The sequence below is a fragment of the Egretta garzetta genome, unplaced genomic scaffold (assembly GCF_000687185.1).
Source record: "Egretta garzetta isolate BGI_Z169 unplaced genomic scaffold, ASM68718v1 scaffold74, whole genome shotgun sequence".
NCBI classification, from domain to species: Eukaryota; Metazoa; Chordata; class Aves; order Pelecaniformes; family Ardeidae; genus Egretta; species Egretta garzetta.
The window spans coordinates 837,265-862,853 of NW_009259427.1; the positions used below are offsets into that span (position 1 = coordinate 837,265).

The 25,589-nt window shown below is 40.3% G+C and overlaps 1 protein-coding gene across 1 annotated transcript in view; it reads right to left on the reverse strand.

Moving 5' to 3' along the window:
• Positions 1-25,589, reverse strand: part of FAM135B (family with sequence similarity 135 member B) — a 151,520-nt gene that overhangs the window by 49,525 nt on the left and 76,406 nt on the right. Inside the window, exons 4-6 of the mRNA XM_009637041.1 lie at positions 22,742-22,812; positions 20,410-20,583; positions 10,720-10,846 (exon numbers count right to left, since the gene is read on the reverse strand). Coding sequence (XP_009635336.1) covers positions 10,720-10,846; positions 20,410-20,583; positions 22,742-22,812 — 372 coding nt within the window. The remainder of the gene's footprint in view (positions 1-10,719; positions 10,847-20,409; positions 20,584-22,741; positions 22,813-25,589) is intronic.

Genomic DNA, 25,589 nt, shown 5'->3' on the forward strand with positions numbered 1-25,589 from the left:
TGCTGCTTGTGCACTCCATCTCAAAGAAGAAAGAAACACCTGTCCCAAGCACCCTCCTATAAACTTCCTAAAAAATCAGTGCTGAAATCTGTAGAAAGGGAAAACTTTAACTGAAAGAATGCCAGTCAAGTGAATGAATCCACATCAGTGGATTTCAGCCCCAAAGTGAGAAATTATGGTGATGGGAGACAAATAAGTTCTTCAGTATATAACTGTAATAATAGCTATGAAAAAGAAATAAATTCTTCATGCTCAGTCTGCCTTTTACCACTCTAGTCAGAACTACTCTAAATTAGACATAAAAAACTTCATTTCAGTTATACAAGTCTAGGTGTGATTGACTTTTTCACAGTGGTATGCAGAGAAACAGGGAGATTTGTAAAGAGAATGCAGCAGTCTGATGCTTTCTGATACATAAGCATTGAAGATAAATAGCAAAAAAATAGACATGAAAAAGGGAACTTCTATGCAAATTCTGTTGATTTTCAAAGGGAACCAGTTATTGGTCTAATATGAGGAATTCCTGAGGATTTTATCCAGAAGGAGACTCCATCACCATCCTGTCTGGAGTCTCATAAGAATCTCCAGATGATTTCATGACATTTTCATCGAAAACCCATAGTGAAAAGTTTGCAAAGCTTTTTCAACATCATGTTTTAGGCCTAACCCCAAGTTAATCTGAGTTTTGAACTCCATCATGACATAGATCATTGCCTTACTGTACCCTGCATATGCAAGATCAAAAAATAAGAACCACAGAAAAGAAATATGCCAATGATTAAAAAAAACCAGTTACTGTCACATTGCTGGTTATTGTGGTTTCTGCCATCTGTAGGATTGCTTTTGCTCAAGGACCCGGGTGCACTTGGTGGATAATGTAGAAAGATGAGGAAGTCCAATGTGCACTACTGTGGTTGCTCTATGCCATATCAATGGTATCACAGTAAGAATTGCACACATTAATGAAGAATTAATTTTGATGAAACAACATGTAGCAGTTATGGAACCAGAACTGGATTCAGCATGCAATGGTCCAACAGCACACACAACCTCTCCTGTCCTGAAGGCCTGTTATGACAGATGGAGCCCGAAGTCATGGGTTAATGAGCATTTTAGAGGGATGGCCCATAGACTTAGGGAATTATATCTGTGTGTGTATATATCGAAAGACAGGAGAGGTGGTAGTGATTAATTGGGATGTATTGGAAAGTGTTGGACCTGGGCAAGATGTAGATGGTATGGAATAAGAGGCCGATATTGTCCTGGTTTCGACTGGGATAAAGTTGATTTTCTTCCTAGTAACTGGTATAGTACTAAGTTTTCAATTTAGGATCAGAATAAGGTTGATAACATGCTGATGGTTTAGTTGTTGCTGAGCAGTGCTTACTGTCAAGGAGTTTTCAGCTTCTCATACTGCCCTGCCAGCGAGGAGGCTGGAGTTGCACAAAAAACTGGGAGGAGACACAGCCAGGACAGCTGACCAAATTGGCCAAAGGGATATTTCATGACATATGACATCATGCTGAATGAAAAATGGCTGTGGGGTGTGGGGGGTGTGTTTGGCCAGGGGGGCACAGCCACTGCTCCAGGACTGGCTGGGCATCAGTCAGTGGGTGGTGAGCAATTGCATTGTGCATCACTTGTTTTTTATATTCTTTCATCACTATTATTAATTTCCCTTCCTTTTCTGTCCTATTAAATTGTCTTTATCTCAACCCATGAGCTTTACCTTTTTCTCTTTCTCTCCCCTGTCCAGCGGGGGGGAGGGTGAGCGAATGGCTGTGTGTTTTTTAGCTGCCTGCCAGGTTAAACCACAGCACTGCTACAGCTAGGAAATAATTTAGTTCTTTTGAAAGATCAGCCATTTATCTTCAGGAAACTGGAGATTAAAGACTTCATCAACAATTATCACAAATGGTGCCCTGAACACACTGATTAAAGTTACTTGTCATTATACCTTATAAGGAACAGTATATCAGCTCTCTTACTATTTCAGCATAATTATGTGTTGGACATCTGCTGGAGTCCCAATCACTACTAATCACCGTTTGCATAAGCAAGACACTGAAAGAGTCCTGATCCTTTAAAACCCATTACAAACACCCGCTAATACATGTGTTTTCCATACCACACTCACAGCAAAGCAGAGAAGTCTGAGACCAAAAATAAAGTTGTTTCTATGTAAAACTAACAATTCAGGATGAAATTTAGGGTGGATGTCATCAGGACAGAGCCAGACTCTTCGCAGTGGTGCCCAGTGACAGGACAAGGGGCAATGGGCACAAACTTAAGCAGAAGAGGCTCCAGTTGAACACAAAGATGGACTTCTTCACCTTGAGGGTGACAGAGTCCTGGCACAGGCTGCCCAGGGGGGTTGTGGAGTCTCCTTCTCTGGAGATATTCAAAGGCCACCTGGACGATGTCCTGTGCACCCTGCTCTTGGTGACCCTGTTTTAGCAGGGGGGTTGGACTGGATGATCTCCAGAGGGCCCTTCCAACCCTTGACATTCTGTGATTCTGTGATTCTACAGTTTGGATTAGTTATATGAAGTATTTATAAGTAAATCTGTTTTAAATACTGGGGGAGGTTATTTTTTTTTTAAACGTTAAAGAATATATACCAGCTATCTTACATACTCAAGTTCTAAACTGGTAAAATCAGAATCTTAACTATGCCTTAAGTTTATAAATAATAAGGCATTGATTGTAAAACATCTCCCTTGGCAGACAGTTAAGGAAAAAAAAAAAAAAGAAATTAGAAAAAAGGTTGGCAACTTCACAGCCCTCTAGACAAATCCAGTCCCTTTTTTTCTAGCTGGAGATAGAGAACCTCTGCTAGTTACAAAGGAAAAAAAAGAGAAAAATATACATTTGCCTTCCTTTAAAAGGAAACAGTGGAGGTTTAGTCTTTTGCTAAGTTTTAGTTCTTTTGTAAAGCTAACACCTTTTTTTTTCTTGCCTTGCCTTGCCTTCTCTCACCTGTACTCCTCTCCCTCAGCCTTCCCTGTTCTCTCTCTCCCTCTTTCCTTCCCTCCCTCCCTCCCTCCTTCCCTCTTTCTCATATAATTTTCTTTTGGGGTCAGGACACACCAGATACCCTGGGGGAAAAAAAAAAAGATACAGTGAAACTATGTTAGAAAGATGGCTGCTGTGCCAATAAATAATAACAAATAATAAATATTAGCCGGAAAAGGATGGTTAAAGAAAGCGTACCCCCACTGATGAGCGAGACCGGCAAGCTGGTAGCAGCAGATGAGGAGAAGGCTGAGGTACTCAACACATTTTTTTCCTTCAGTCTTCACTGGCAACCTCTCTCCTCACCCCTCCTGAGCTGATGGATGGCATGAGGGGGACCAGGAGGGTAAAACCCCTCCTGCTGTAGGAGAAGATCAGGTTCATGACCTCCTGAGGAACCTGAATGCACATAAGTCCATGGGACCTGATGAGATGCATCCCAGAGTCCTGAGGGAATTGGCCGATGTAGTCGCCAAGCCACTCTCCATAATATTTGAAAAGTCATGGCAGTCAGGTGAAGTCCCTGGTGACTGGAAGAAGGGCAACGTTGTGCCCATTTTCAAAAAGGGTAGAAAGGAAGACCCTGGGAACTACCGGCCTGTCAGCCTCACCTCTGTGCCTGGGAAGATCATGGAACAGATCCTCCTAGAAGCTATGCTAAAGCACATAGAGGCCAGGGAGATAATTCGAGATAGCCAGCATGGCTTCACCAAGGGCAAGTCCTGCCTGACAAACCTGGTGACTTTCTATGATGGAGTGACAGCATCAGTGGACAAGGGACAACCAACAGACGTCATCTATCTGGACTTCTGCAAGGCCTTTGACACGGTCCCCCACAACATCCTTCTCTCTAAATTGGAAAGCTATGGATTTGATGGGTGGACTGTTCGGTGGATAAGGAACTGGCTGGATGGTCGTGTCCAGAGGGTAGTGGTCAACGGCACAATGTCCGGATGGAGACCGGTGACAAGTGGTGTCCCTCAGGGGTCCGTACTAGGACCGGTGCTGTTCAACATCTTCATCAATGACTTGGACAGTGAGATAGAGTGCACCCTCAGCAAGTTTGCAGATGACACCAAGCTGAGTGGTGCGGTTGACACACCAGAAGGCCGGGATGTCATCCAGAGGGACCTGGACAGGCTGGAGAGGTGGGCCTGTGTGAACCTCATGAGGTTCAACAAGGCCAAGTGCAAGGTCCTGCACCTGGGATGGGGTAACCCCCAGTATCAATACAGCCTGGGGGGAGAAAGGATTGAGAGCAGCCCTGCCGAGAGGGACTTGGGGGTGCTGGTGGATAAAAAGCTGGACATGAGCCGGCAATGTGCCCTGGCAGCCCAGAAGGCCAACCGTACTCTGGGCTGCATCAGGAGGAGCGTGGCCAGCAGGTCGAGGGAGGTAATTCTGCCCCTCTACTCAGCTCTGGTGAGACCTCACCTAGAGTACTGCGTCCAGCTCTGGAGCCCTCAGCACAAGAAGGACATGGAAGTGTTGGAGCGGGTCCAGAAGAGGGCTACTAAAATGATCCGAGGGCTGGAGCACCTCTCCTATGAGGACAGGCTGAGAGAGTTGGGCTTGTTCAGTCTAGAGAAAAGAAGGCTGCGGGGAGACCTGATTGCGGCCTTTCAGTACCTAAAGAGCCTGGACAAGAGAAGGCTGTGGGGAGACCTGATTGCGGCCTTTCAGTACTTAAAGGGGGCCTATAGGAAAGATGGGGACTATCATTTTAGTAGGGCCAGCTGTGACAGGACAAGGGGTAATGGTTTTAAACTAAACCAGGGTAGGTTTAGACTAGATATAAGGAAGAAATTCTTTCCAATGAGGGTGGTAAAGCACTGGAACAGGTTGCCCAGAGAGGTGGTGGAGGCCTCATCCCTGGAAGCATTCAAGGCCAGGTTGGATGGGGCTCTGAGCAACCTGATCTAGTTAGCAGTGTCCCTGCTCCTGCAGGGGGGTTGGACTCGATGACCTCTAGGGGTCCCTTCCAGCCCAAAACATTCTATGATTCTATGATTCTGAGAATAAAACACAGATGACTCCTATGTGACATAAAAATATGGGGTTTAGTAATGTTTTGGTGTTAAGCTGAAACAGCCTAGGTTTCTCATATTTTACTGAAAAGATGAAAATATTAGCAAACTGCCTGTGGAAAAGAACTCTTATCATCAATGCAATTTTATTTGAATGACACTCCTTGTTCTTGTATTATGCCAAGCATAAACTTTATGTCTTTTGGGATAGCTACACCAGTGTTAGTTGGAAGAAGAACACTTCTTATCAAATACCAGTGCCTTATTAATGGGTAGCCATATGATTAATCAATCTGATTACTTAGAAATCAATTTATCTTCAGTGAAACTGCTATCCAAATGATAAGGTTACCATGAGTACAGTTTATTAATAACCCCCAGTATGTCATTGACTCAACTTGATTATAACGCAGCAGGCATGCGAGGCACAATATTGCAAAGACATTAAACCAGCCTGGAAACAGTGGTTACAGAAGAGGTGTATGGTACAAGACAAGGCATAAAATCCCTGAAGTGACCATTCAATTTTTGGTTCTGCAAGGAACATTTTCTTTTCATTTTATTGCAGATGTAGGTTCTGTAGATATTTTTCAGTGTCCGGCTCTTATGGCTGCTGAGATCACCTGAAAGCATGAGTCAGTGTGACGTTCAGATACAGACCTTGTAACATCCAAAACAACCCCTTGAACTTCCTCACAGAGAAAAGCAATTTACCAGACCCAGAGGGGAATTCAGATGCCCCTGAGGGAAATCAGTCACGCAAAACTCATGAGTATGTTTGATCCCACTAGATCTCCCAAGCCTGCAGTAGATATTATCCTATTTTGAACATAATGTTAATCTACTGTGGTATATATTCCCTGTGAGTATATGTTATGGGCTGAAGACAGCTTGAGAAAGTGCTAGCACATTTTCTTATTCTGTAGATTGCTCTCTACTATTTTTTTGACTACAAAAGCATCTTCCTTCACATTTATCTGACAACGAAAATTTCGTATTTCAATAAGAAATATCTTTGTTGTCTTAATTTTTCTGGAATGGAAAAGTGTAGTATAGGTAGAGGGAAAATATTAGAGCGGGAGGGAAGGAGGAATGGAGAAAGGGAAGATCCCTGTTTGCTGGGTAGATGCCTGGGAAGAGAGTAGAAGACTTAAAAAAAACCACCAAGGCTTAAATAGGATTAATTATTATAACTACTTGTCCTGGTTTTGGCTGGGACAGAGTTAATTTTTTTCCTAGTAGCTGGCATAGTGCTGTCTTTTGGATTTAGCATGAGAAGAATGTTGATAACTCACTGATGGTTTAGTTGTTGCTGAGCAATGCTTATACCAGTCAAGGACTTTTCAGCTTCCCCTGCTCTGCCAGGGGCACAAGAAGCTGGGAGGGGGCACAGCCAGGACAGCTAACCCCAACTGACCCAAGGGGATATGATGTCATGCTCTGGGGAAGTGGACAGGCAAGAGTGATCACTGCTCGAGACACGCTGGGCATCAGTTGGTGGGTGGTGAGCAATTGCATTGTGCATCACTTGTCTTGTATATTATGTATATTCCCTTGTCATTATTATTATTATTATTATTATTACTATTATTATTGTTTTCTTTTCCTCTGACGTTTTATGAAACTGCCTTTATCTCAACCCATGGGTTTTACTTTATTTCCAATAAATCCATCCATTTATTTCCAATCCATCAGTGGGATGGGGGAGAGAGGGAGCAAGCGGCTGCGTGGTATTCAGCTGCCTTCCAGGTTAAACCATAGGACTACTCTGCTAAGCCAGGAGATGAGGAAACTGTCAGTGGTGTTCAGAAGTCGCTTGCAGAGAGCTAGGGAAAATGCACATGTAGAGTCCAAAGCCACTGTTTATTTAATTAGTCTCCTCACTGAGAAGTCAGAAGTGTAGAACGAGGAGCCATCAGGATCCATCATTAAGCAGTAGCACCTCAGCAGACCAAACATAAAAGACTAGCTTAGGAATTGGCAAGAGGAGCTGATGATTGATACGGACTTTCTTTAGAAATGAAGGCAGTCAATCTCTAGGCCTAAAAAGAAAATTAGCTCTCTGATGCATCCATGTTTTATTAGGAAAAAAGAGGTAAAATGGCATGTGTGACCTAGAGGTTATATGTCAAGGTAGGAGTTCTCTATGTTGTATTCATGAGTTGTCTGGAAAACATGACTTCGTAGTATTAATATCAGATTTCAGTACAATTCTGGCTTTGCCGAGGGCTTAGCACTACTGTAAATCCAGCCAGTATTTTACCGAAACTATGTGTTCAAACCTTGTCTGAACCATGTGTGTTGGGTTTACCTTGGTTGGCCACCAGGTGCCCACCAAGCCACTCTACCATTCCCCTTCCTCGTCAGCGCAGAGGGAGAAAAATACAACAAAAACCTCATGGGTCAAGATAAGGACAGGGAGATCACTTACCAATTACCATCACAGCCAAAACAGACTCTAATTAGGGAAATTAATTTAATCTATTACCAATTAAACACAGCAGAATGAGAAATAAGAATAGGAAATCTAACACCACCTTCCTTAAGGGCACAGCCACCTGCTCCAGTGTGGGGTCCTCCATTGGCTGGAGTGGGGCAACCTGCTTCACCATGTTCTTCACCACAGGCTGAAGGAGAATTTCTGCTCTGGCACCTGGAGCACCTCCTCTCTTCCTTCTTCATTGACCTTGGTGCATGCATTTTTGTTTCTCTCACATTTTCTCACTCTTATTTCCCACAGCTGTTGCACTGTGGTTTTTACCCTTTCTTAAATATGTCATCACAGAGGTGATACCAATGTTGCTGACGGGCTCTTGGAAGTGGCTGGACCTGGCTTTGTCTGACATGGGGTAGCTTCTGACGTCTGTCTGATGTCTTCTCACAGAAGCCACCCCTGCTCCCATCCCCCTCCACTATCAAAACCTTGCCACATAAGCCCAATACACCATGCCCTTAGTCCGTCTACTGAGTACAATGACACTAATGAGGACAAAGTTTACTTTCTTGAGCAAGTCTGCTCGATGACTTTGTAGAATTTTTTGCCAAACTGATGAAAATGAATAAATTGCGGAGTTAGTAGGTGCCTCAGACATGACGAACCACTGATTTCCTGGGGAGTTAAGCCGTGCAGCTCCTAGACTTGAGGAAGTGGGTGCAGTAGGATTGATTTAGAGTTCCTACCCATTACGAGTTTCTGCTCAGATTGAAGTGTTTTAGAAAAATAATCTGGCTGCAATCAGGGGGGGGGTGGAAAGCTATTTTTGCTTTACTCACAATAGGTAAACCTCAAATATGGAAAGTCTCAATTGTTTGCAGTCTTACAGAGAACTGAATAAACAGATTCTGTTCCCTAGAAAAGACATCAGACAGAAGACGCTTGCCCAGGAGATGCATCTTAAGAGCTTAAGCCTGAAGACTTCTCAGATCAAGGAAAACACAGAAATGTACATAAAAAAGCAGAAGGATCCAAACTCAGCTTTGCAGAGATGAAAAAAAAACAAAATAAAATCTAAGATAGACCAACATTAACTATTTCAGAGTATTTTATGACATAGAAAAAAACTAACCAAAGTCTCTTTAAAATTCATTTTCCCATGTCCTGCTTCCCAGTGAAGCTTTCTCTGCCATGGAAGACAAGATATGTTAATTATTCTAACCTAGATGTAACCAGTTGCAGCAAATCAGAGTAGCTTACAAACAAAAAAAAAAAGTGCGGTATATATTGAGTTAAGGTTTCCAAAAGTTACTAATTTGGACAAGCAGCAGACAAGGTCCAACCAAAAATATATATAAAGTGAGTAGAGAGGTCTGCAGTTTTCATCTAATGAAAAGGGTAGGATCCATTCTCATGTCCACTAATAGCGACTGCAAAATTCCCCAAACCTGGACATGTCTATAGTCCAGCTGAAGTTGCATTTAAAAAACACATTCAAGCAACCTGGAATGGAATTTACGAATTTGTAAAGGTGCAAAGCATTACAGCACTGTAAGAAATAATATTACTTCTCTTCCTTCAGTCCTTTATGGTTTGATATAAACTCCCACATAAACCAGCAGTCAGACACGAGGCCCTCACTTGGAGTTAGGTTTACCCCCATAGCAGTTTCTTTTCTAGCTCTGAATTTTTGCTTTTTTTATGTTAAACCAAGAGAAATAGTCTTTGCTCATTATCATACATCATGGATGGCATATGCAAAAGGGCCATCACAGCCTATTAAATTAAAATGCTCAGATCAAGAACAGATGTCATGACTTACAGAGGTTTCTGAAGCTAAGTATCTGGAGGTGGAGTGTGCAGCATTATATTTATGATTATTTGGTGTATGATGTTCGGATGACCTGCAGTGTAGCAGAGTGCTAGAGTTGGTTCATGATAGAGTGCTTTCATTTTGGTATTTAATAGGTCACCTGCTAGGATAATAATTATGCTGTCATTTAAAAAAAAAAAAAAAATAAGAAGAACCCCCCCTATAATCAAAGAAGATTAGTCAACAGAAATAGGTAGAAAATAGAGTTTGCAGCTAAGGAAAACATTTGGGAAGGAAATAAGGTTTCCTAATCACTGCAGACTAAGAATTTTTCATTTATTGTCTTACAACAGAGTTTTTTAACAGAGGATAATGAAAAGTAGGAACGAGTCTCCAAAGAAGCCTCTCTCTTGTGTGATGTACAGAGATGTACAGATATTAGTCTACAAAGACAAACACTTGAATCAGTTATTTATATTCATATGATGTGACTGTCTACCAGAAAGGCAGAGGTTGAGGTCAGTTTGTTTGCCAAAAGCATACAATGACCCAATGGTTCGGATAGCAGCCGCAGGCCAAACATTCTCAGCCTTGGTAGTTCTTCTGCACCAGCCACTCTAGGCTATCATGTTTTTAATATTTATACAGAACAAAACAGCTTTGACAGGAAAGGCTGAGGGAAGCTGAGGGCAGCATATTAATCAGAACCCTTAAAATCAGGGTTTCCTAACAAGTTAATGATTCCAATATTCTGGGTTGGGTTTCTAGATCTGAGGAAACATTTCTGACAATAACCACTTTGAAGCTACCACTTAAAAAAAAAAAAACAAAACACAACAGAAAACCCTCCCTCCATCCCCCAAAATAATAATTATTTTCCAAACAAACAACTTTGTACTAAAAATTGCACACAAGTTCTCCTCTTCAATAATAAGATTGAAGGCATGCATTAACTGTGGGACCTGCCTTGAGAAAGGCAATGTGCATAACACCCCATCACCAACACACACAAATCTTACTACTCCAGACACAAACCCTTCCTTCCTCACAACATCCTTAATAATGACTCAAGTCCTCTGGCTGTCAAACATAAGACCTGAAAGTAAGGACCTTTTACTGAATAATTAATTTCACTTTACAGCAGACACCTGGTCAGGTGAATCCTGCCTTAAAATTGTCATTGGCAATCAGGGGTATATCCATCCATCTTGAACTTTTCTGAAATGGTTCATATAGGTGAATACCTGAACCCTGAATACCAAGGAACCATGTATCCAAGTGCCAGGTGGTTCATGCAGAAATGTTTCAAGGGTTCTTATTCCAACAAAATACCTTTACTGGCAGTATAAACCAGGGCACATTCTTCACAGATAATGTGGACACTCTGTGTGACCAAACGGAAGTAAAACATTATTGTTCATCCTCCTTACCTCTGAAGAAGTGGGTTTGCAGTAGCCAGCTCCAAACACTAGATTTTCTAATGACATGCTGGACTGGTCTGGTCCCGCCTCCAGGTTGCCTTTACCAAGCCATGAACCTTTCCCTGGACGAGCAAAACTAAAAGAAGAAAAATTAAGAGGAAAAATAATCAGAGCAGTATTGTTAGAGAAGAGTTATTGTTGTCCCAGTGCTATTTCATTCCTTAGAATATATTTGCAGTTTTGGTGTTGATGTTCTTGTTGGGTTTTGCTTTTATTTATTTCAAGCTGACCCTGTAAGTCCACGTTCTCCTTTCAAAATGAACATTGTCCAGTACGCACTAGCTCAAATGATGTGAATGGAGCTTGCTTTTTTGGCATTCTGTCCAGTGGCTTGGGTCTTATCTTTCATTCAGTCCTTTCTCTGCTGTCTTACAGATCTTTTTCCAGCATAACATCGCAACAGTGCAACCTTTCCATCTATCCACATAGATAATACTCTTATCCAGCTTCACATCAGCTTGCATCTTGATTCTTTGAACACCTTTCTCTCTGGCTTTAACCGTATCACCCTTCCTCTTTGAACTGTGCATGATCCCTCTTTAATATCAATAGCCTTTATAGCTCATCCCAATTTTTTATTACAGATTATAAATTTAGTTCCCACTTCTCACTGTCCCATGACATAAGCTTCCAGCATCAAAATGACAGGACTTCAGCCCAAAACATGCATTTTCTTTTGCTGGGGGCAGTCCATTCATTTGGGATGTGTTGTCTGGTACCCATATTGCTGTTATCCAAACCCTTCCTCCAAAGCCTGATAGAATTTAAGTTGGTTTAGTGCTGAGGTCATTACCTCTCAGTGCTGACTGTTAGGGTCACAGTGTTCCCTTCTGACTGTATCTGTATGTCTCCTATCTTATAGCATGAACCCATTAAGAGTGGAACACCTTGTTTGGACTTTACTCAGCATTGAGCCCACCAGAGTCCCAACGGATAGCTGGGGCTCTTATTCTGGATTAATCTGAGCAAATATCTACATCCCAGTTAATGACGTAGGCTGCCTTTATAGTCACTGGAGAGGAATTGGCATTTCCAGCGTATGAGTCATCCCGTTGTGAAGCAGTGATATCAAATAGGTCAGATGAATTTCACCCCCAAAGTGCTTATTTCTTATTGTGGACTATAAAGAGAGGCTAGGATGACTGCCTCATAAAAAACTGAAGTTAGGTGAGATAAACCCCACTGTTAGTCCCTGTGATAACATGTGCTGTACATAAACTACACCAAGATTTCAAGAGAGAAATCAGGCTACTGGTGGTGGATACAATCAGCCAAATTACTGAATCTAAATGGTGATGCAAACAACCATAAATGTTCTTAAAAAGCATGTAGGCAAAGGTGGAATTGCAATAAATAACAGCAGAGAAAAAAGGAAAACACATTTGCTGTTCATACTCAGGGCAGAAGTAATGCCATTGAGTTTGTGCTATAGCTTTCATACCGGGATCACCATCCACAGGCACCTGATGCCCATCCAGGCATCCCAAATTACATCATACCCAAGAGACCTGGTCTCCTTGGAAGAACAAAAGCTTCCAAGGTGGGGAGCACAAAAACCATTTTAAAACCATAATGTGCCAAAACTAAAAGCCACAGGGCAGTGCCATTCATTCTGCCAAAACTTTCCAATCTGAGGTTATTCCTCTATGTAGATACGTACCATGTGGCCAGCTCAGATCAGCCATAATTCATGGACGTCTACACCTGTATTCAGTTTTTAAGGACAGACAAGAGTCCTGACTGCTGTACAGAAACACACAACAAAAGAAAGGATGCTTATGCTAAGGATACAAGGCAAAAGAAAGGTGCAGCAATACTTGTTATCACCCAAATAACAGGTGAGGTTCTGATGTGCAGGGAAACTCAGTGATGTGTGCGATATCAGGAAAAGAATCTCAAGCAAAACTAGGAATCGGTCCAGTTTGAGAAGGTTAATAACAAATCCCTGCCGCACCTCTAAGTCAAAATGGCTGTTTGTTATATATCCCCCAACATCCATATGCTGACAAAAAGGACATCCTGTGATCGGGAGGATGGTTTAGAAGACCTTAGCATATATATGGCCTTGCTTATGTATGTATTAATTTATGTGATCCAAGAAATTTCCAGTTGGCTGCTTCTAAGCAGCATGAAGTCTCTCCATGAATTTCCTACATGCAACATTTAAGATAAAAATAAATAAATAAACTAAAGCAATTACAAACAGCCAAGAGATAAACACTGCTCTGAATAATTTTAGCTGTTACTGGATGATGTTGTCTGCCCTGGTCTGCTGGAGAGGCTCAAGAAGCAGAAATAAAAAATGATTGCTGTTGTATCAGAGAGAGAAGCTTAAACAAATGTCGCCTGCAAACGAAAAACTCCTCGTTTGAATATTAGCAAAGCTTTCAAAGGTTTTAAGGGAGAGAAAAGCACTTGCTAATGCTTTTTTTATTTATTTATCTTCTGATTTTACAGCAGAGAAGGGATTTTAATCTGTTGGTTTTATGGAAATTGATTTCCCATAGCACTGTAAAATAAAAACCTATTTTGGGAAACCTGCCAAAACGTTGTCTGTCTGTTGAGGGAAAGTTTAACTGAAAGGCTTACAAACTGTTGAGGTTCCTCTAATGTTTTGTGAAGCACATAATACTTGAAGACAATTTTTATTAACAATAACAGGTTAATTTGCTACACCAAATTTTGTTTTCTGTATTTATTTTTTCCTGTTGTTCCTGCGACCATGCTCATTTGTATGAACCTTGAACCTTGGTTATCTACATGTGCATTTGCACTATATTTTGATAGCATTGATTTAACATCAACATTAGATCCTCACCCTGTATGTTAACCTTAGCTTTTATTTGGAGTCAAGATAAAAAAGGTCAAAAGAGGTAATGTGTGCATGTCAGATAGGATGAACATATGTGCAGAATTATTAATATTTTAGTGAAAGAAACCATCTATTTTTGGTGGTTTGTTTTTTTTTTATTGAGCTATTCTTTTGACAACCTTATCCACGTGATGTCCTTATCTTTCAGAGGTGTCTCACAGTTCTTAAAGTCACCAATGGGCACATACTCCAGTAAGCTGCCTTGAAAAGCCCAGTGTTTTCATATGGTATAGCCTGCAAGATACGATCAATCAAAATTTGAGAACTTTCTGATGCAGAGATTATATTCAAGAAATTATTTCCAACAGCTATAGTTATCTTCCATGAATTTGTGTCCATGTCTTTTTGATTTATTCTTTTGGCCTCTGTAACATCTTTTGGAATGAACTGCATGTTGCTTTCTGTTTGTTTTGAACCTGCTGTTGGAGAATTGAATGTGGCACCTTTTAGTTTTTGCACAGCACAAAATATTAAATAATCATTCCCTGTTTTTTATCTTCTGTGGACAATTCTTTAACATATAAACCAGATGGCAGTTCCCTAGCATAAGAAATGGATTGCCCTTGATAAATGTAATTTCAGATGTGTTATTGAGGTAATTCAGAATAAATGCTTTAGGCTAGTTTAATAAAATATAATAATCTTTTTGAGATTAAACTGCCCTAAAATGAAATAACCTTTTTTAATTTTTCACTCATTTTTTCAAAATGAAGACTTTTTTTTGGTAAGCAAAACTTAATTCCTTGACAAACTGTAGATTTTAGCAGAACTAGGCAAAAAAAAAACCAGATTGGGATCTTCTGACTATTGCCTGGGAAAAAAAAATTATCTTTCATTATATGAAATAGTTCAAACTGTAAAGAAACAAACAAAAAACCCACCACAATCTTCATGTTTCTAATGACAAGAAATTATAATCTTATGACTGAACCAGGAGTTCAGGAAATGAACTTACATCTCATTTAGGCCAGATCCTATGGAGAAAACACTTCTTTTTCCCTCAGTCCCTTATGCGTAAAATATTGCTGATTTTAAAAATGAAAAATATAAGCAAGTCCCCTAGAAATAACACACTTCAGATTCAAACCCCCACATCCTCTTCTGACAGCACTGTTTACATTTCACCAGGAACTTCCTTCTACGTCCCACAGATCAAGAAAGATGCAATGCACAACACTGATTTCCCTCAAAGTTTTAACTCAAAACTTTAATATAGTTAACAGCTTTTGGAAAATAACTGATGGCCTGTGGCCATAGGCTACGTGGATGGTCTGTTGTTTGGTTCTGAGAATAATATGTAGATATTTACAGTTGTGCTCCCCTAGACATGTGTCTCTCTTACACAAGGAGTTTCACTAAGGTTAGTCAGTGACTGTTAAATGTTATCATAGAATCACATGATCCAATCCACAAATCCAATTTGTGTTGGAAGGGCCTTATAAAGGTCATCTAGTCCAACCCCCTGCAATGAGCCGGGACTTCTTCAACCAGGTCAGGTTGCTCAGAGCCTCATCCAATCTGACCTTGAATGTTTCCAGGGAAGGGGCCTCCACCAACTGTCTGGGAAATCTGTTCTAATATTTCACCACCCTCATTGTAAAAAGTTTCTTCCTTAGATCCTTCCTTAGATCTAGTCTAAATCTACCCTCTTTTAGTTTAAAACCATTACCCCTTGTCTTATCGCAACAGGCCCTGCTATAAAGTTTCGCCCCATGTTCTGAGCTTCTTCTATAAAACTGATTTATTAAAACTTAATTTGTAATGGGAACAGATATCTCTCCCTAGGTCCCAAACAGAGGGGGAAACTGGTTTGAAATCTCTGATGATTTTGATTGCTGGAAAATGCTGATTCATTTGTTCTGAACATCCTTTATTGCTATAAAACTTCAAAGCAAGAAAAGTTATGTGGTGATATGTATTTAGTTTTGAGTGGGGTTTTGGGGGCAGGGTGTTTTGGAGGGGGGAGGTTTTTGAAAGTTTGACTCAGCAATAGTTTTTTCTTATGTGACTTTTCTGCTGGTAGCTCAGGAGAACAGCATGTCAAAGTGGAGGTTTATCTTTGCAGATACATAACAAACAGTAATAAGTAAAAGAAAATTCAGAGGAAAAATCATCCTGTTATTATGCAAGAGTTCTCAGAGGGAAAAAACACAAAAGAGTGTTCTTTTAATAAACAAATTATGGAAACAACAGCTCTTTACTGCATAACTATTCCATTTTCTTTCTACATATTAATTTATTTGCAAATGAGATGGAGTGGGAAAAATAAGTCATGAACTTTGGGACCCAGGATTACATCTGTGGCAGTTTCAGATACAAGCCGCCCACAAGTAGGTGCCAGCTACACTTACAGTTGAAAAATTGACCCGCATACACCACATGTGGATTCAAGGTGTACAAGGTATGCGTATCACATATAGATATATCAGTTGTGCTTTTGAGGAACAGGAGGATGCCTGGGAATAAGAGGATTTAGAGAAGATAGCCCAAGGATGGCTAGGGTTGGCCTGATTCCCCGGTGCAGTGGAGCAAAGCAGAACTAGGTCAGGGCTGAAGCCTTTTAAATTCCCTGTGTCCCTTTGATTCTGTTTCCTCTTCCCAAAGCACATCAAGCTGAAGGCAAAAATTCAGTATCTGTCTTGGTTTCTTCACCTCCAAAATGTGTATTATATTATTTCCCCATCTCAGATGCCACCAAGATTTCTTGTTTCTCATACAGTGATTTGGATGTGGACAATTAAGAATTCAGTATTAACAAGTAGAATCCTATAAGAATGTATGCAAGTGGGGAAGAGAACAGAAAGTTGAAGACAATCCAGAAACCTGCGGAAATTAAAACCCTTTCTTGTGCAAACAAGAGAAAACAGGTTTTCCAGTTGCTGGCGATGAAGGATTGTACATACTTGCAGCAATTTTAAGTCTTGGCTTTTTTTCCACTTGTTTTGGGTTTTTTGGGGGTTGTGGGGTTTTTTGTTTGGTTTTTTTTTTTTGTTCAGATTGCAAACGTTTTCAGCTGAAGCCCAAGAACCAGAGTAAGATGGCAGATACCATGGCCATTGAGTGAGCTGGATTCTGCACAGTCTTCAGCATGGCTTTGGGGAGACCAGTCTGTACAGATAGTAGCAGGCTGGAGCTAAAACACAGCTCTTACACCTCCAGAAGACTTCCAGGGGCAGAAAGTATAAATCATCTGAAGTCACTGGATAAACTTTCAGTAGAAGGTATGCCAACCAGATCCTATGGTCCATCCTACTTAACAGCAAATGCAATATATAGGGCAATGTATTCAGTGTGGGAGACTGTGTGTATGTGAAACTATGTGTTTGGGCATTTGTTTCACAGATTATTTACCAGCTGTATTTTTACTTATAAACAGCAGCATATGCTAACTCCTCTTGGGAAGGAGTGGTGCTGAGGTCTATGGAATTAATGAAGCGGGTAACCACGTTTCTTGCTCTTTGCTTCCTAAATGAGTCCAATAAAAGAAAGGCACTGAGCTCGCAGCATGCATGAGACTAAGTAGACCTGCATGCCAGAGATGGATGTGTCCCTTTGGGAAAAGTAGAAACATTTCTTGAAGTCTGAACTATGTTGGAGCAAAGCACCTTTTCTGTCAGCTGATGCTGGGCTAGTAATTGCTAATTCCACTTATAGACTGGACCAATAGCAAAGCCAGTGACAGGGAGCTAAAGGAGAAGTCAATGTCTAGGGCCAGAAACAAAACTGATCCACACAAATGACAAAACAGAAAACTGGAGTGCAAAAGCCTTAACTCCTCCACGCCTTCCTCCTGCAACTGTGTACTCACATCTAGCCTCTGGAGCTTAGGTAAGAGAATAAAAAAGGTATTTAAGCAGTTTGTGGAGGCCAGTGCATTCAGCAGGGGAGTTCTTTCAAGCCTGAACACTATTTATGTTTTCTGTTCATCTTTTGACAGACTTGCTGGGGTCATCTGTCATCCTGGGAAAAATGAGGTTGCCAGAGGCAAGCCCTTTACTTTCCAGAGAGTCATGTGTGTGATGTTAGGAGGGACGTGCCGGCCAACTTCTGCTCTAGATTCTCCCTCTGCTTTTCCTGCACCCCAAAAGTCTGCAAACACTGCTCTGTGACCTGCAGCTGCCAAAAGTGTTGAGTGCAGACACCACCGACCTGCACAGCAGCTGCTGCTGTGGGAGGGCGAGGGGTTTGGCATCTGCAGCCACACACCCCAGCCCTCTGGTTTGCAAGCAGCAGTGTGACAATGTCCTGCCATGCCTGGCAGAAAGGTTTGGTTGCAGGAGAAGGTGCAGGTGAGGGGAGCGGTGTTCCAGGTCACAAAATCTTCCATCCCAAATCCTGCAAAGGATCCCAGAAACAGGAATTTTGTTCATTCTCAGTTTGGTGAGAGGCAAGGGCTTCAAAGTATCAAAGCTAACGGAATATTTATTGTATAAGAATTATTAAACAGGACAAACATCAATATCAAAACGTTCACTTGTCAAAAAAAATGGAAGGTAATGCAGGCACCCTGGCAAGGTTTGCCCAGCAGGAGCTATCTGTGAGTGTACATTACCCTGCAGGGAGAGGCCTGGATCGGTCTTGCTAGTTTCCCTGCTGTTTCCACTGCTTAAATACGAGCAACAGGGAAGGACTTTGGGGAAGAGTATCTAATTTTCCAACAGAGCTAACAAAATATGAAAAGCTGAGTCCTCAGGCCATATGTGAGCAGAGAGCTGTCCTTCAGGCAAAAATTGTTTTCCAGGAAAACTTCAGCACAGCAGTAAATTTCAATTTTACTTAATACAAGACCTTTATTTTCAAGGCAGGTGTAGAACTGTTATTTTTTACATTGAAATGTATACATGTGTGTAGAAATAATGTGTATATATATGTAAAGTACGTACTATGATGGGACAGTTTAAGGTAGCAAACTAAAACACAGTGAAATATTACATTGATATTTTTCCCAGACAATGTAACTATCTTGTGTTTATTTTTTCTATAATGTGACAAAAAAGACTTTCCAGTCATTCAGGTTCTATTGTGTTCAAAAATGAAGATCTGTTTTTTCAATTAAACCCTTTTTTCCTATGTTCCTGGTAAACTCCAATTATAAGTGATAAGCAGGAAAGCTCTGAGCTGGGAGAAAAGAAAGTAAGTTTTAGTTGGCTGGGTTTTTTTTTTTTTTCAGAATGCTTGGAGCTGACATTTCTTCTGCACTAGTGTTTTCACCCTGATTTATATTTAGAGAACGCATGACATAACAACTCCTGAGGTATTGAATATTTATCAAGAAGAAGATAAAACCTCAGTATCATATTTTAAAATTATTTTACTGGCTTAAGCAAATGAGACTTTATATTGTGTTCCCAAAAGTCTTCATTCCTCTGCATTAAGTAAAAGCATGGCATACTTCATAAATGTCCACAAAATCATATTTTAAAAGCTATAACAATCTGACTATGGAACAGTTGCTCATGATGCGATTTATGCCTAACACCAGTAACAAGTCTCTGCAGCCCCATTCATTAGAGGATAACAAAGCACTGAAAACAGTCATCAAGGCTGATAACTATTGTTCTTTCATCCTTTTATATAGCAGAACAATGGGCAAATTATCTGGGGAAAAATATCTGGTCTGTTACAATCTAATTCACTATTTAAAAAGTCAACACATAGCAGACGAGAGATACAGCAGTTACGTGTATCTCAGCAGCAGAAGACGACAGATATGTCAGTCTGATCTGCTAATATGACTTCCATCACTGTCACAACCCAACCTCTTAGAATCTGAATTCATTCTCATGGCATCATGAACAAGCAATGCCTTTATACAAGTGGAGAACTGAAGCAAAGATGTATGAAGTCAAAATACGAAACCTGAGAAAAAAAGAGCCTATGTGTTCATCTTCCCTTTCTGACACAGCACTCTTTGCACAATATCTGATAAACTTAAAAGTCTCCTGGTCCTTTGGTAAACAACAAGGCCTTGCTGGGGTAAGGGAAGCTGAACAACACTGAAGACTGCATTTTGCTTCAGGACCAAAGGAGTTCCCTCCCTCTCAGCACTCTTTATCTCATGAGATGACAAGATTGGACACAAAGTAAATTGCCAGCAAGACCTTTGCTTCCCCTTGCCTGCTCTAAATATTAGAGGATATTGACCTCCAGCCTGGTTTTATTTGAAGGAGTTCTAAATTATTTCCTTGTCATTACGAATCAGATAACATAAATCACACCTAGACCCCATGGCAGCTAGTATCATATTGCTGCGTGGTTAAATCAGATGATGCTGCAAAGGAGAAATTCAGTGAAGCCTTATCCAGTACTGACTCATGCATACCTCCTTCCAGCCACGTTATGAATTATGCTAATGCACAGAGGCCACAGATGAGATTAGAGTCCAACTGTCCTAAATGCTTTACAAAACAACAGGGGAAAAATATAAATGCTCTTAGCTGCTTTTACACCAAAGAGGAAAAACAGCCAAGGAGAAGAGAATTTTCACTTTCCTCATGTTACAGATGGGGAATAGAGAGATCAAGACTAATCAAAATTTCTGAACCTGTTCCCAAAGATTTTGCTAGTTTTTGATCAGACCTTTAGTGTCTTATCAAGGGAAGGAGCCTGTGTCAGAGGCTGGCTCTAAATCCCAATCTCCAGAATCCTAGCCCAGGGCCAAAAAACTTGAAATTAAATTATCCTCTCTGCTTCTCCTATACAATAAGCAAATGAACTCAGAAGAGGAATCTCCTCTGCCTTTCAACAGACATTTCAGTGTCCTTTACCTGATCAGAGGCTGGTGCAATGCTACCAGTGACGCATGCACCGTGACAGAGATCACTGACAGGTGGAAATAGTCAAACATGACAGGAACATGGTGGTGCAGACCTCTCCGGGGGTGGAAGTGAAGACACAGTGTACGGCTGCTGATCACTGGGATCGCTGGAACATCTCTCAGCCTGGCAGAGAAAGAGGTTTACAAGGATTAGTGAAAGCTTGACTTGTCACAGCCTGTAACATGTTACAGGCAGCAAACTGGGAGATGGCTTGAGGTGAATTGTTATCACTTCCCAGCTTCATAAGGGTTTACATAACTGATGAATATCTTGTGTTGTACTTGTGCCTAGCATAAATAGTATACATGTACATATACATACAAAATAAATAAAAAATAACAGATGTAGTGAGATATATAAAGATAGTGTATAAAAGAAAAATAGATGCAATGCAATTCCGGTTGCCCCTGGTGATCGCCCTTGATATCTGCTTATGCACTAGTTCTGGGGACACCAAGAGTTAAGTAGTAGAAGTAAATGCATTTAGCAAACTGCTCAGCTTATTTGAGGGTTCATAGCCAGGACAGTTCACTACTTGTGGTTTTCTGTGTACGAACAATCAACTCAGGCAACCTGTGATAGTTAGAAGAAGTCCTGTGTGAGTGAGAGCTGAAAACATTCCGAGTACCTTTCCAGATAGCTAATCTTCTGAAAAAATTTTTGCAAGAAGCAAAAAAAAAAAAAGAGTAGGTGAAGTAACTGCAGAGAAACAATACAAGTTGGAGTGGCTCCTCCTTTTTTCAGTATATAAAAAACAAGACTTTAATTTACAAAGTTTGATTATAACTATTCCAGAATAACTTTCCTAACGTGCAGTCAACCACATGACATCTGAGTCACATATATGGCAGGAGACTGAGGTGTAAACCTGGAGCATGCCTCACCACATCCTCCCAATGCAAGTGAAACACACATCTCAAGAAGAAATAATGGCTTTAAACTGAAAGAAAGTAGATTTAGATTAGATATAAAGAAGAAATTCCTCACTATGAGGGTGGTGCGGCACTGGAACAGGTTACCCAGAGAAGTTGTGGATGTCCTACCTCTAGAACTGTTAAAGGCCAGGTTGGATGGGGCTTTGAGCCACCTGGTCTAGTGGAAGGCATCCCTGTTCATGGCAGGGGAGGTTGGAACAAGATGATTTTTAAGGTCCCTTCCAACCTAAACCATTCCATGATTCTATGATTTTTTTTACAGCATTAAAGGCCATTCTGAAGCCAACTGTTTCCCAGAACTAAGAAAACCTATGATGAAATGTTAAGTATGGTGCATGATTAGTCCCAAAAAGCATTTCAATGAGATGTGCAGAATAACCTTTTAGAAAAATCACTGTATTTGTTGATAGTAAATGGAATTAATCATTCAGATGATAACAAAAAAAGAAATGTGTGTGTTACAGCACAGTTTCATAAATTGAGAAATTCTGTTCTTTTTATTCCTGACTATCACTTAATATTTGTTTTTTCTCTCTTCTAGACCCATCAGCATCACAGCTGATGACTGATAGTCCAATCCCACCTGCCTGAGACAAGTTTTCACTTTTTGTATCTTGAAGATAACAAAAAAAGGAAACATATTCTTGAAATTTTCTTAGATGCCCTATGGATATGAATAAAACCACATGGGGACAGTCTTAGCATGAAACACAGGTCAGATGATTTCTCTGCACCGCTCCCACCCCCCCATAAATGCTGCTGAATTCATTGGAAGCCTTTTCTATGATTCAGAGAGGCTGAATAATGTCTGGGATCACACTTTCTGCTGTGTCTCAGGAAGGGATGCTACTCTTCACCTAAGATTATGGAATCAAATGCAGTGGGAAGAGATTAAAGTCCACAGGAAGACTCTTTCCTTCTAAAATACAGAGACAGCTTTGATTCTTCTACAAGAAAAGCATTTCTCTTGTTCATACACTCATCTTACACCAAAAAACACTTTGTTGTCTCCTGAGATAAATGCATTCCCTGAACCACAGCCCCTGCTCACATGGAGGTCAGAGATGATATTCGCTTTGACTTTAACAGCAGCAGTGATAGACCAATGCCTAACACCTTTTAAAACCTCACATTTAAAGTAGAAAAATATTTGTTCCTTTAAAGGGGATCATGAGATACACTCTTCAAATACAGAGAGAAGAAACAGTGACAGAGACTTCAACACTGAGGCAAAGGAAAGACTTATCAAAGCTATCCCTTTTTCCAAAGGATATTCACTTCATCAGAGTAATTTCCCAATTGAACAAATGCCTGCATCACCAACTGAGCTTTAAAACAGCACTTACTGTTGTTCACTATCAGTAAAGTGCAGGTCCAACTTGAGCTGAAAATCTGCCTCACTCAATGCATCTTCCACCTACAAAAAGAGAAAGGCAAGGTTACCTTTATAAATTGGCACCTACAACGTTAAAGGCAAAGGTGGATGGGTTTGTCTGAGAAGAGCAAAGGTAAAAATATACAGCAATAGCAGCATCCCACCACAGTGGCAGAAAGGAGTAAATGCAACAGCAAGTCAAGGTATTTGCTGAAGGATTCAGAAGGAACCCAAGCATTTAGAGGTGTTATCTGCTCCCGTGTGTGTGCTTTCATGTCACAAAAATCACTCCAGACAAGAGTAACCATAATGCGTACAGCATTGCATTTGCTGGATGCTTGCTCTTTGCACACTGAGTGTCAGCGGAATATTTCTGAAGCTGAGCTTCCTCACTGAGCGAGTATTCATTTGGGTTATCTTGTCAGCTGAATGAGAGCAAGGACTAGGCTTTCTTGGTTGAGAAATAACCATCATTACCTGCCTGTAACTAACGCAGGGTTCAAAATATAAAGCTTAAAACAATCAAACATGGCTCAAAAAATTCTGTTAATTTCTGATCTCTCATCATTAGCCTTTTAGTTTGTTTCTCAGCTTCCTAGTCATTCTTTCTGGCCCTTGACAGATTCACGGAGGAAGTTTGTCATTGATTCTCATCTAGACCATTTTCTTTGTGAAATTCAAAGGCTTTTTTTTTTTGTTTTTAAAGCTTCAATTAATGGAAGTTTAACTATTCACTTTGTTGCAGGGTACTGAGCATGTTTATACATGGTAGGATTTGGGTTGCCAAATACACTGAAGGTATCACATGTGATCATAAGCGGGCTCACTGGTACCTTCATCTAATAGGTCCCACCAGTAAGATTACCCTTCTTTTATTGTCAAGAAAATACTTTGGATTTTCTGAAAGAGTACATGAAGGAAGCTGTGAGTTCGTTACCTTCACCTGGACAGGACTACATTGGATAACACCTCCCAGCTTGGCACATTTAAAGCAACTATAATCAATGGAAATAAATAATTAGAATGTAAGAAGGATTAAGCCGACCAGCCCTTTCTCCTTCACTCCTTTGGAATGTCTTTTCTTCCCCAGCAATTTAGGTTTAGTAGAATTAAAAAAAAAAGTTTTATTTCTATCAACCTAAATGGAAATATGAACAAAAAATGACTCATTTCATTACCAAAAAAGTCTCTTTCTTTGAGCGTACAACAGGAGATGCACAGGAATGCAGGTGGAAAAGTGGAGTTGTTCACTAGGGATATGATATTGTAAATAATTTACCCAATTTTTGCTACAAAATGGTGAGGTGAGACATCTAGGTTCTGCCTTTTGTCAGCAGAAAGCAACAAACAGATGCATACAGTGAGCTGGCCCATCCTGAGGCACACATCTGAAAAGGACAATTGATTTCTCTTTGTGCCTGTCTCTTTCCATTGAGAATAGATAGAGTGTAGAGAAATATATTGGTCTAAATACACTTGAATTTTAGATGGCTTAAGTTAGGCAAGATGAATTTGAATTACTCCAGCTGATTAGCACTTTCTTAACAACAGACTATACCAAAAATGCACTGATGGCAAAGTCAGTGGTATCTAGCCTGCTCTGATGGGTAGGATTCATAAAATATATAACATAAAACATGTTTAGCTAGGTTTCCCAAAGGTGAAATTCTATCTACAGTGTGCCTTTTTCTGTTGAAGCAAGAAAACTGAGAGTCAAGGATCGATTGTACTTTGACAGATTTATCAAAGATGTAAAATTTAAACCCCTCTGAAGTAATACGGTCTTTCTTCTAGCATGACCACAGGCACAGAGATGTGAGGAGAAAATTCCAGCTTCAACAGAAAATGTGCTTTCTTTTTTGTGTTTGTCTCAAAAATTTGGAAGTATGTCTTTCAGAAAAAAAGACTTTTTTTTAATGAGTTGTTGTCAGTAAAAATCACAGTTGCTAGCAGTTGCAAAAGAAATAATCATTATTGAAGCTCCAGACTGAATTTAAACTAGGAATTCAACTCAAGTATAGTGCTTTAGACAAAGCAAACCTCATCCTCCAGCAGAGAGGATGCTTTTTTGGGGTCTGTGCCTAATACTGTTGAGCACCTGCAACAGCCACTGAAATCTGAGTCTGTGTTTAAAACAAGTTCAATAGGTAGTGACGCCAGCTCTAAACACATTGAAGCAATGAACAGATGTTTGTGAAACTTAGGGATTTTCATCATCACGGGGTCATGAATTAAGGTGTTACTATAGGATATTTTTAATCCCAGAACTGTATTGAAATTAGACTGCCCAGAATAGTGCAAAACCACACATAAAATCAATCAAATCGCACTTCTCACTACAAAGTTTACATGTTTTTCTTTGTATATTGGAGGTGTAAATATTAAGACAAGTGAAAATTGGAAAGTTGTTCAAAAATGACTGGACTCTTCATGAGAAAATATCATTAAAAGGCTTATGCATAGGCTGAGATACCACAGAATTATGTACAGTAATTACATGACACAAGTTACTACACAGCTTTGATATCTGCTGGAGTTTCCTGTGTTTTACTTTTTTTTACTTATTAAAACCACAGGTGCATAAGATCCTTTACATAGGAAAAAATAAAATGGCCTTTCATAGCTCATACAGCAGAGGCACTGAAATTTCTGTCATTCCTCAGCCTCCTGTATGAAATAATACTGTCCTTAAATGAAATATTGGATGCTTCTTTCAGCATTATGGGGGCTATTATGGTGTTTCCCAGTGTTATCATTTACAGACTGTATAATTTTCCAAAAGTTTGATAGATAACCAGATGATTTCCCTTCCCTCCCCA